Here is an 11,795-nt window from a genome sequence, read left to right as displayed (position 1 = left end):
TTCATCTTCATCTTCATCTTCATCTTCATCTTCATCTTCATCTTCATCTTCATGTTCATCTTCATCTTCATCTTCATCTTCATATGCATCTTCATCTTCATCTTCATCTTCATCTTCATATTCACCTTCGTTTATATTTACGTTTCTTTACTTTTACTCTAATCTTTGCCTTTATCCCTTTCTTCTTCTACATATTAAACTTTACCTTCTTCCTTGCATGAATCTTAATCTTCATAAATCTGATTCCTAAACTGCTACTTAGCACGCTTCTGTAATTCAGTATCAACATTAAAGCATACATTTAGGAGGCATTTCCGCCCCAACCATGTACATGTAGGGCATTCGTATTGGTGTCACTTTTGAATTGATTTTTTCGCTTTATGTTAAACTAATTTGAAATTTGAAAAATTGCCTGTACATCAGCATCAAGATACCTTTCTAATGATATATAATTGTTTATACCCTAGAGGTGGACAAAGATGCAACAATACTGCTTGCTTGACAGCTCAGTGGTTCGCGGTATGTTGCACCAATGTTTTTTAAAGGAAAAACGAAGAAATAAATAAAGCCAAGAATTAGTTCTCCATCGAGTACATGTAATGTTTATTGTATATATATATAAAGGGAAGGTATACACGGAATATTACCTCAAGTGATTGTGACGTAGGATGGTGGCTGATGGTCGTTCCCTGTTGATCTCCAGAAAAGAAGTGTCCGCGCTGTTTGCAGTAAAATTAAGTTCACCCTCCATACAGTACAACTATTTGGAGGGGAAACTTGACGATGGTTAATTTGGCGGGAAAACTGTATGAACTTTCTGATCATTTCCTACTACATAAATGTGCACGCATGTGTGCGTATACAAATAAGTATTAGGGGGGTCCGTCTTATATTGTTTGGTTTAGGCTACAGTAGGGTTGCCAGACGTCCCGGTTTTCCCGGACATGTCCCGGTTTTAGACTATTTGTCCCGATGTCCCGGTCCAACCTTAAAATGTCCCGGGTTTCGTTTAGTGTCCCGGTTTTTCATTTGATTCCACAAATTTGAATAAAAGTTCAAAAATCACTACACTAAGCGAAAAAACGCGTTGTAATATTCAGAAAAATGTTATGAATTCACTGAGGGAAATAACGCATAGTAAACATGAATATTTTCTATTTGATTATCGCACGCGTGGTGTTGATTCAAACGCAGCATTTAAATGCACATTTACATGTCTGGCTGTAGCTGAGTGCGCGAAGATGCTTGCCACAATTTGCTAATCTCCAGAGGGTCAGGGCTCAATTTCTATTACAACCAGGATGGAATTTAAATATTTTTTTAACTTAATTATAAAAAAGCAATCAGTAATTGCAAATCGCTTCATTTTAATATGGACGTATTTGAAGTGAATATTTCTATACAAATACTAAAATTTGTATACTTAAATGTATTACGAGTTGGGTTGGCGCTCTTTCATATGCGTATTTTTTTTAATTTAGCACGATTTTTTAATTCTCTCTTTCATCAGATCACAATTTCTAATCAGATCTTTTAGAAAAATTTTGAAAATGTAGCTTTTGGGCCAATTAATAAAGCGCAAGTCTGAAGTTGCCAGCAAATTTCGTTGATTTTTAGCTTTTTTTTTTGCTGACAGTGTCCTCCATATAAAAAGAATTATCGAACATAGTTTGTATGGAAGAAACTCTCAGTAAAAACAATACCAAAAATCAACTAAAATTTAATGGGCTGCAAAACTTCATTTTAAAAATTTGTATAAAAAGTCTGATTAGAATGTTGCAAATTGGAACGCAAATTTATTGAATTTTGCCGAGTTTAGCACAAAGTTTAACAATTTTTTTTATGTTTTTTCATATATTTAGTATAAACTGTATTTTTATAAAGAATAAAAAAAGGTTCATGCATTGTGAAAAATTCTCTGTGCTTTAGTTGTGATAAGTTGTTTTGTTAAAAAAGGGAGTCGAGTTATTTGAAAACCCCCTCTTTATAGTCCGATTTTGCTCATATAGAAGGAAATAACTCCTAAATATTACATACATAAAAGTGAATAACTTCAGAAATAAGTATGTCGGTAGATGGGGGATCAATTCTCCACGGCATGTGCATACATATGCATCAATGTATAAAAATATAGATTTAGTTCTATTAAATGCAGTTTTCGCCAGGTAAGGTGTATTTTTATATCAAATTAATATAATTACATATCGTTACCTTAATATAGAAAGCTCCTAACTTATTTTCTTTCGAAATTCAGCTCTGCACAAATGTCGGTAGATTAGCCAATAAAGACTTAGTCGAATTTAAATACAACTACAAAATGAAGAAAGTGCAATGGGGTATAGTCGTTGCGCTGGGTATGCAGTTACAGTTGCATGGCTATACTCAATCCCGACTCTTGCGTCCTCGTTCGCGCACTCTGGGCAACGTGAGCAACCCATGTGCGAGATGCGGTAACCAATCCGAGTGGAGCCTTGGGTCACGGCAGAAAGAGAGGGAGCTTCGGTGGGGCCACTCCGACTTATTCGGTTTAAGGGCTTACTGAAGTCTGCAGCGTCTGTTCACCAGTAGGTGCGGCTGCAAGCGGGTGTCTGCTTGGAGCAAGCGGGTGTCTGCTTGGAGCAATAGGCTCGCTATATAAACGTGTATTTTGTAGCGAAACCACCCCCGTCCCAGCAATGGGTTGTGCGCTGGGCTTGGGACCCGCCACGTAAAAACCACTTCCAGTGAAGAAGCAAGGCAAAGCCTCGGATGAGACCGTCCCTTATGATGACGACCACGGCAAACGTTTAAAGGACTACGATTTGAGGGCATGCACCTGGAATGTGCGGACCCTTAATGGGGAAGGTGCCTCTGCCCGGCTGGTTGATGTCCTCGTAAGGACAAAAGCTGACATCACCGCCATCCAAGAAATGCGTTGGACGGGGCAAGGCAAGCAATGTCTGGGGCCTTGCGACGTCTACTACAGCTGCCATGTAAAGAAGGCGCAAATTCGGTGTTGGATTTGTGGTGGTAGAGAGACTCCGTCGCCGAGTACCCCGGTGGACGAGCGTCTAGCCACAATCCGCGTCAAAGCGAGATTCTTCACCATCTCGCTCATCTGCGCCCACGCGCCGACGGAAGAGAAGGATGAGGCATCCAAGGATCTTTTCTATGAGCGCTTGGAGCGCACATACGAGCGCTGCCCCTGTCATGATATCAAAATCGTGCTTGGCGACTTCAATGCCAGGGTGGGCAAGGAAGGGATCTTTGGAACCACCGTCGGAAAATTCAGCCTTCACGACGAAACGTCCGACAACGGATTGAGGCTGATCGACTTCGCCGGGGCCCGAAACATGGTAGTATGCAGTAATAGGTTCAAGCATAAAAAGATCCATCAAGCTACGTGGCTGTCTCCGGATCGAAAAACGAGAAACCAAATCGATCATGTTGTGATAGAGGGAAGGCAGGCTTCCAGTGTTTTAGACGTACGCACACTCCGAGTCCCAAACATTGACTCGGACCACTACCTTGTTGCAGCCAAGATACGCACCCGCCTCTGTGCAGCAAAAAATGTGCGCCCAAATATGCAAGGAAAGCTTAACGTCGAAAAGCTGCAATCACAACAGACAGCCAGCGCTTTCGCTACTCGACTCTCACACCTGCTCTCAGAGGGCACTCTTCAACAAACCGACATATGCGAGCAGTGGAACCACATTTCCCGCTCATTAAGTACCGCCGCCGAAGAAGTAGTCGGATTTCAGCGAGCCCGAAAGAACAACTGGTACGATGAGGAGTGTCAGGAAGCTGCAGAAAAAAAAGATGCCGTATACAGGGCCACGCTGCGATCGGGCGCAACGCGCGCTATGTGGGACCGCTATAGGGATCTGAAGAGGGAAGCGAGACGTATTTGCCGCAATAAGAAGAGAGAGGCCGAAATACGTGAGTGCGAAGAGCTTGAAATGCTGGCCGACAGGAAGAATGCCCGAAAATTTTACCAGAGAGTTAGGCGACTTACGGAAGGTTTAAAGACCGGGGCGTACTCCTGTAAGAACAATAATGGCGACCTAGTAACTGATATCCAGAGCGTTCTTAAATTATGGAGGGAACACTTTTTCGCCCTACTAAACGGAAGCAGCACGGAAAGTTGTGGAGAAGAAGAACCCGAGCCCGCAGTCGATGATGACGGAGTCGACGTTCCACCGCCTGACTATGACGAGGTACGTATAGCAATAACGCGGCTGAAAAACAACAAAGCCGCTGGAGCTGACAGCCTGCCAGCTGAGCTATTCAAGTACGGCGGCGAGGAGTTGATAAGGTGCATGCATCAACTCTTGTGCAGAATATGGTCAGATGAACGCATGACCGACGACTGGAATTTAAGTGCGCTGTGCCCAATCCACAAGAAAGGTGACCCCGCCATTCGCGCCAACTACCGCGGGATCAGCCTTCTAAGCATAGGTTACAAGGTCTTATCGAGCGTATTGTGTGAAAGACTTAAGCCTACCGTCAATGAACTGATTGGGCCTTATCAGTGTGGCTTTAGACCTGGAAAATCCACCATAGACCAGGTATTCACAATACGCCAAATCTTGGAAAAGACCCGCGAGAAAAGGATCGACACTCACCACCTATTTGTCGACTTTAAAGCCGCTTGTGACAGCACTAAGAGGAGTTGCCTATACGCCGCTATGTCTGAATTTGGCATCCCCTCAAAACTCATACGGCTGTGTAAAATGACGTTGAGCAATACCACCAGCTCCGTCAGAATTGGGAAAGACCTCTCCGAGCCGTTCGCCACAAAACGGGGTTTCAGACAGGGCGACTCCCTTTCATGTGACTTCTTTAATCTGATGTTGGAGAAGATAATAAGAGCTGCAGAACTGAACCGCTCAGGAACAATTTACTACAAGAGCGTGCAATTGCTGGCTTATGCCGATGACATCGACATCATCGGTAACAAAAACCGCGAAGTCTGTTCTGCCTTTTCCAAGTTGGATAGGGAAGCAAAGCGAATGGGTCTGGTGGTAAACGAGGACAAGACGAAGTATCTCCTGTCATCAAACAAACAGTCAGCACATTCACGCCTTGGCACCCACGTCACTGTTGACAGTTACAATTTCGAGAAAGTAGAGAATTTCGTTTACTTGGGAACCAGCATTAACACCGATAATAATGTCAGCATTGAAATCCAACGCAGAATCACTCTTGCCAACAAGTGCTACTTTGGACTGAGTAGGCAAGTCAGGAGTAAAGTCCTCTCTCGGCGTACGAAAACCACGCTCTATAAGACACTCATCATGCCCGTGCTGGTATATGGCGCAGAAGCATGGACAATGACAACATCCGATGAGGCGGCTCTTGGAGTGTTTGCGAGAAAGATTTTGCGAAAGATTTACGGGCCTTTACGCGTTGGCGACGGCGAGTACCGCAGACGATGGAACGATGACCTGTATGAGCTTTGCAACGCGATTACCACAGAAGCGAAAGTGGAAACGAGCTAGGCGATGGGAATCGCTTACCCTTTCGCTTCAGGAAGGCCTTATTTTAACATGGGCATGTCATTGGCGGTAAGCCCTTACCCGCAGCATTACCTTCAAACGAAGGGAGAACGCATGCATAAACAGAATCCAGAGAAGCGAACAAAGAATGCCTTACAGAGAAACTAATGTAGAATGCCCAGATGAGTACATACTTATTTACATATATTAAATCAGAAAATGTGTTAAAAGATTAAAGTTAATTAAAATTTATATAAATCAGTTTTTATACATACATATGTATGTATTTGGGTATTTAGATTTTACTTAAAAATCGGTATGTACATACATGCATATTTAATTAAGCTTAAAATTGTACTTCCTGACTCATGTACTTGACTTCATTGACTGACTTCAACTTCGCTGCAAATTGAACAAAGCAAAACATGATTTTTATGCGAGACAAATTTCCACAGAAACTAACGGTAGAAAAAGATTTTTTGGATATCCATTCTATTTTTCAGCTGGCTACGATGTAGCATTCTACTTTGCATTCCCTGAAATGAAGCAAAGAAGCGAAATAAAAAAAAAATATTGTAGGACATTCTACTTTGCATGCCCTGAAATGAAGCAAAGAAGCGAAAAAAAAAATAAAATGTTGTAGGACATTCTACTTTGCATTCCCTGAAATGAAGCAAAGAAGCGAATTAAGAAAGAAATATTATAGGACATTCTACTTTGCATTCCCCAAAATGAAACAAAGAAGCGAAATAAATAAAATATTGTATGACATTCTACTTTGCATTACCTACAATGCCTAAAAGAAGTGAAAAAATTCGAAGGCATTACAACGCTATGCCTTCTAGAACACGTTACCACTAAAAGCGATTACCGATTTTTTGCTGGGTATGGACATAGTGCAGCGAATTAAAATACAGCGGCTCCGCTGGCTTGGTCATGTGGTTCGAATGGACACCGACGCTCCAGCTCTGAAAGTATTCAACTCGGAACCCGCTGGTGGTAGCAGAGGAAGAGGGAGGCCCCCACTGCGATGGAAAGATCAGGTGGAGAAGGACTTGGCGTTTCCAATTGGCGTCAGTTGGCACAGAGGAGAAACGACTGGCGTGCTTGTCTGAACTCGGCCAAAATCGCTTAGGCGGTTACAGCGCCAAAAAAGAAGAAGAAGAAGACTACATGAAGAAATTAAAACTCAATTAAAATCTGTGTAATTAAAAAAAATCGTAGCTCATGAACTCTAGATTTATAACTACATACTCTATAAAAAAGGAATATGTTAGGACCTTTCATTCTGTATATATATTAAGATAACTCTATACATATGTACATATCCGTGAATGCATTATACAAACGTATCTATGTACATATGTATATACATATGTATACCATTTTGATAGGTTCAGATGTTCATACATAACAGCTATGTATTTATGTAGGTCAAGGTATACCAGATCGATAGTAAAGCAGCATTGTTCTGTTCTTAGAGTTAAAATCGAAAGGTATGCACACAGGTTTAGTACGAATTTCTCACAAAAACAAAAAACTTCGTTTGATGTGATGATTCATACAAATTGATAATGAAACACTGAACTTGCACCTTAATAGGATTATTTTTTCTATACATTAAAATAAATTACATATAAAAAAAAAATTATATATTCATATATACATATACATACACATTTTATGAATCATCTGCAACAATAAATCTAACTACATATAATATTATTATACTTTCTTTACGTAGGAACCTATTGAGCTAAGGAAACGTTTGGAGGAGGTGCGTCTGCTTGAATCGCGACGCTCAGCACGCCTGGCCGATCAAGAACGCGACACGGACTTCGCACGTCTAGCCGATATGGGTGGCGATCGCCGCCGAACAGCATCACACAGCATTGAGGTGCCATTTTCCTTAACGACGCAAAATAAGTGAGTATTTTGAGATTAAAATAAAAGAAATTAATAGCACATCATTAAATCAAATACATACAGTGGAGTCCCCGTCGGTCGCTGTGGTGTAATGGTAAGCAATGCGCGCTTCCACTCCGCAACGCCTGGGTTCAAGCCCTGGTCAAAGCAACGTCGCAAAAAATATAGAAAAAGGTATAGTGGTAAGCAGTGCGCGCTTCCACTCGCAACGCCTGGGTTCAAGCCATGGTCAAAGCAACATCGCAAAAAATATAGAAAACGGTTTTCTCTTTACAGCGGTCGTCCCTCGGCAGGCAATGGCAAACCTCCGAGTGTATTTCTGCCATGAAAAACAGCTTCTCATAAAAACAGAATCGCCGTTCGGAGTGGGCGGAAAACTGTAGGTCCCTCCGCTTTGTGTGACAACATCAAGGCACACGCCACAAATCGGAGGAGAAGCTCGGCCAAACACTAACATATGTGTAAGCGCCAATCTATTATTATTGTTATTAGTGGAGTCCCGATAACTCGTAAGCTCGATAAGTGGAACATCACGTTAGCTCCCCTTGCGATAACTTATACAAAATGTATATAAAGAATTGTTTTCCTTCGATAATTATCTTTTCTCCGTTGAACAGCTTAACAAATAATAGTTAGTACTTCGTGTCTGACAAAGGTCTTCTATAATTCGTAACCTTCGTTCGTAATGCCTATTACTTGTAATTATAGAAATATAACGGAAAAGGCAAATGGGTTTTACCGCTACTTTTGCGTTTGTTTTTCCAAAGACGTTCTGTAACTCACAGTCTTAATTGTTAGAATTTTATAACTCGCAACTGATGAAATTACGAACGTTGCTGTTTTTCACGATAAAGCCAGTTTAAATAAAAGATCTTAAGAAATCGTATTTTCATACGCTACCTATATCTCGAAATTCCTCTAATTTGTGTGATAATTGGTAATACTCGTTTCGTGATCTATGTACATATGTATAAACAGTATAGCCCACAAAAATATCGCTTCGTCAATATTCTGCTATAAAAATTATTCCACAGATGTACATACGAGTTAAGGACAAACGCTTACCAATGCCTTTTTCGATTAAATAAAAAATATGACCTAAATCTAAAAGGAAAAAAAATTGGCACAATGTTATTTACTATAACTCCATAGATGAAGAAATGAGGTCATATGTACGTACATACATACATACATACATACATACATCCATAAATGCATACATAAATATGTAGCTCTCCAATCGAAATTTGAAGCGCAAAAACACAGTGTTATATTTATGCTTGTATACTTATGTGCATACATATGTAAATATAACTACATATGTACCTAGTAAATATGTACGTGGATGTAGAAAAGTGGTATGCTGGAAATACGTAAATGAACACGAACATACATACATACCGTCGTTTAAAGTACAAAACCGCGTATCAACAAAATGCAATACCGCGTATCAAGATAATGCAAAACCGCGTCTGTGAATTATGTAAATTATCTTCTAGAGAGTAGAAACACTCATATTTCAAAATGGTTCTCTTTTTTATAAAATAATCGCATACCTGGCCAGTATTTTTCAGGACGAATGGATAAGGATATAAGTGTTTTTAGTCTCTAGAAAATAATTTATGCAACCGCACATACGCGGTTTTGCATTTTGTTGATACGCGGTTTTGTACTTTAAACTACGATATTTACTTGCATCTAATGTAGTGCGTGGGTACAGCTAGCAGGGATGAATACGGTGGGTGAACACCCTACTTACTATACGCTTGCATAAACATACATAAATAGTTATGTGTGTATGTAGGCAAATTGCCACGGCAAAATTTTCTTTCCTACCAATAACTGATTCAAAAACCAACCAAAATAGCTTCCTCCTACCTACCATTTCAAGGAAATGACGTTTGACAGCTTTAAATCTATCTATTTTTGTGGGTTTTTATGCTTAAAGTAATGGGGTTTCCTTTCTACCGAAAAATTTTGCCTTTTCTGTGCCCTCTACGCACAAATACTAAGGAGAGGGCCATGAAAAGGCAACATTTTTTGTAGAAATGAAAACGCCATAAGATATTCAGGTAAATAGAAGAGATCAGTAGAATAATTTTAAAAAAGCCTTCGGAGTAAATGACGTGAAAAATCGTAGGAGGAAATAAAATCCCGTCGTAGATTTTTTATACTTCGCTCATTTGCATACGTATATTATGTTGTATATATAAGTAAGGTAAAATGATAATCCACAGTTTGGTTTCCAAATGTCCGGGTTTCGCTAGGAGCCTCCTGGCTTGGAAAACATCTCCGCGCTGTGGGTTTGGCATCAATTTCTTCGAGTTGAGGTTAAAAACTTTAATCGATTCGCAACTCTCATTCCAAAGAAAAACATCTGATTTGTAAACCTGCCTTTACCTCGGTTAATACAGTTGCTGCTAAAAGTTTATCCATCAATTCAATCTTTTGATATCCCTTTAGATATTTAGTGGATGAAACTTTTTTATAGTCGTATGCGAAGTTCAGAGAATCGCCAAATCTAATTGGCAAAACTCTGTCTATACCAGTAAGCACAACGTGTTTCTAAAAGATTGGATATAATGGCAAACAGTTGAACCCATCCGAGAAACAGAACGAGCGTAAAATTGGTAAAAGCAGAACTCTTTCCATCATTAAATTTTGTTCCTGAAAGTTTTTTTCTAAAAAGTACGCATTTGAAACAGGGACCGGAAATAAGAGTTATTTTTCAATTTTTGAATAAAAAAATCATACATAAATGAACATCGTAGAAAAGTTTTGATTACACCATCATGATTTTTTGGTGAACTATATGCAAAATATTGTATGATTTTTAAATTTTTGATTTTTATATATTTAGATCAAAAATAAGAGTTATTTTTGATTTTTATATATTTAGATCAAAGATACAAGTTATTTTTGATTTTTATGTATTTAGAAAAAAATAAGACTTATTTTTGATTTTTATACTTTTATATCAATAATAAAAATCAATTCAAAATTCATGACATAATATGTTTCTTAATCCCTGTTACGCATTAAAGTAAAACTAAGGTGTACGGTTACAATATCAACAAAATGTTTGTAACAAAGTTTCTAACTTATGCTGTGCAATGCCCCTGAACTTGAAATAACGCTATTATTTGTTCTTTCATTTTTATTGTTGTTATTATAACCGTACACCTTTTAGTATTAGCGTACTCTTATTGTTGTTTTCAATTTGCTAATTTCAATGCATATTGCATATTACATGATAGCATTCAATCGCGAGGGAGAAGTTGTGATGAGCACTGCTTATTTATAAAACTGAAAAAGTAAAAGTTTGATATAATTTCATACGGCATAAATAAATAAATAACAATTTTGAATTGATTTTTATTATTGATATAAAAATATAAAAATCAAAAATAACTCTTATTTTTTGATATAAAAATATAAAAATCAAAAATAACTTTTATTTTTCCTCTAAGAAAATAAAAATCAAAAATGAAAGTTATCTAAATATATAAAAATCAAAAATAACTTTTATTTTTGATCTAAATATATAAAAATCAAAAATAACTCTTATTTTTGATCTAAATACAGTGAAACCTCTCCTAACGGACACCTCCCTTGGGCGGACATTTTTTCCTATACCAAGTTTTAAGTATAAATTTCGGAACAAATTACTCTCTCTTAAGCGGACACTCTCTTGGCCGGACGCGGACAGTTATTTTGCATAAAATTGACACAAAAACTCTATTGGGCGGACGCGAACCTCTTATCAACGGACATTAAGATTTCTTTTCATAACAAATCAAACAAAAACCTCCGTTGAGCGGACGCGAACTCCTCATAGGCGGACTACTAAATGGAAAAAGGGGACTTCCCGCACAAAATGTGATTGTTATGCACACATTTAGTTTGGTTTGCGCAGTGGTTTAGGTTCGTTATTTGAATTGTCTGAAACCCTTGGAGACTGATAAAAACATGAAAACTATTGATGAAAAAGGTACTGACACTGAAAAAAATTAAAAACAAAACTTACGTCAATCGACAATTTCCCAGTTTTTTATGTAATGAATCTATGATTTTATGTAGTTTATGGACTAAAATGTAATATTTATTTTTATTTTGTTATTACTTAATATGTACTTACGCACATAAATGAAATGTGCACTTTTGAAAAAATACATGCACATTTTTGTTTGAACGATGTAATATCAATATATTTTATTCAAATAAGAAATAGTGACTATTCAATTAATTAAAACATTGAAAAGTTCTAAAATAGGCTTCCCCTCCATTAAGCGGACACCTTTCTTGGGCGGACAAAAAATGACTGACGGTGAGTGTCCGCCCAAGGGAAGTTTCACTGTATATTAAAATCAAAAATAACTCTTATTTTTTGAT

The 11,795-nt window shown here is 38.4% G+C and overlaps 1 protein-coding gene across 8 annotated transcripts in view; it reads left to right on the top strand.

Moving 5' to 3' along the window:
- The window catches only part of LOC118746592 (zinc finger protein 704-like), a 308,567-nt gene that overhangs the window by 10,784 nt on the left and 285,988 nt on the right, over positions 1 to 11,795 (top strand). For all 8 annotated transcript variants that reach the window (XM_036480435.1, XM_036480488.1, XM_036480475.1 and 5 more), the window contains one exon: positions 7,222 to 7,403. In XM_036480435.1, the coding sequence (XP_036336328.1) occupies positions 7,222 to 7,403 (182 nt within the window). The remainder of the gene's footprint in view (positions 1 to 7,221; positions 7,404 to 11,795) is intronic.

This window comes from Rhagoletis pomonella, unplaced genomic scaffold (assembly GCF_013731165.1).
Source record: "Rhagoletis pomonella isolate Grant_MI unplaced genomic scaffold, Rhpom_1.0 Rhpom_scaffold_00001, whole genome shotgun sequence".
NCBI lineage: Eukaryota > Metazoa > Arthropoda > Insecta > Diptera > Tephritidae > Rhagoletis > Rhagoletis pomonella.
This window is presented reverse-complemented; position numbering and strand designations above follow the sequence as displayed.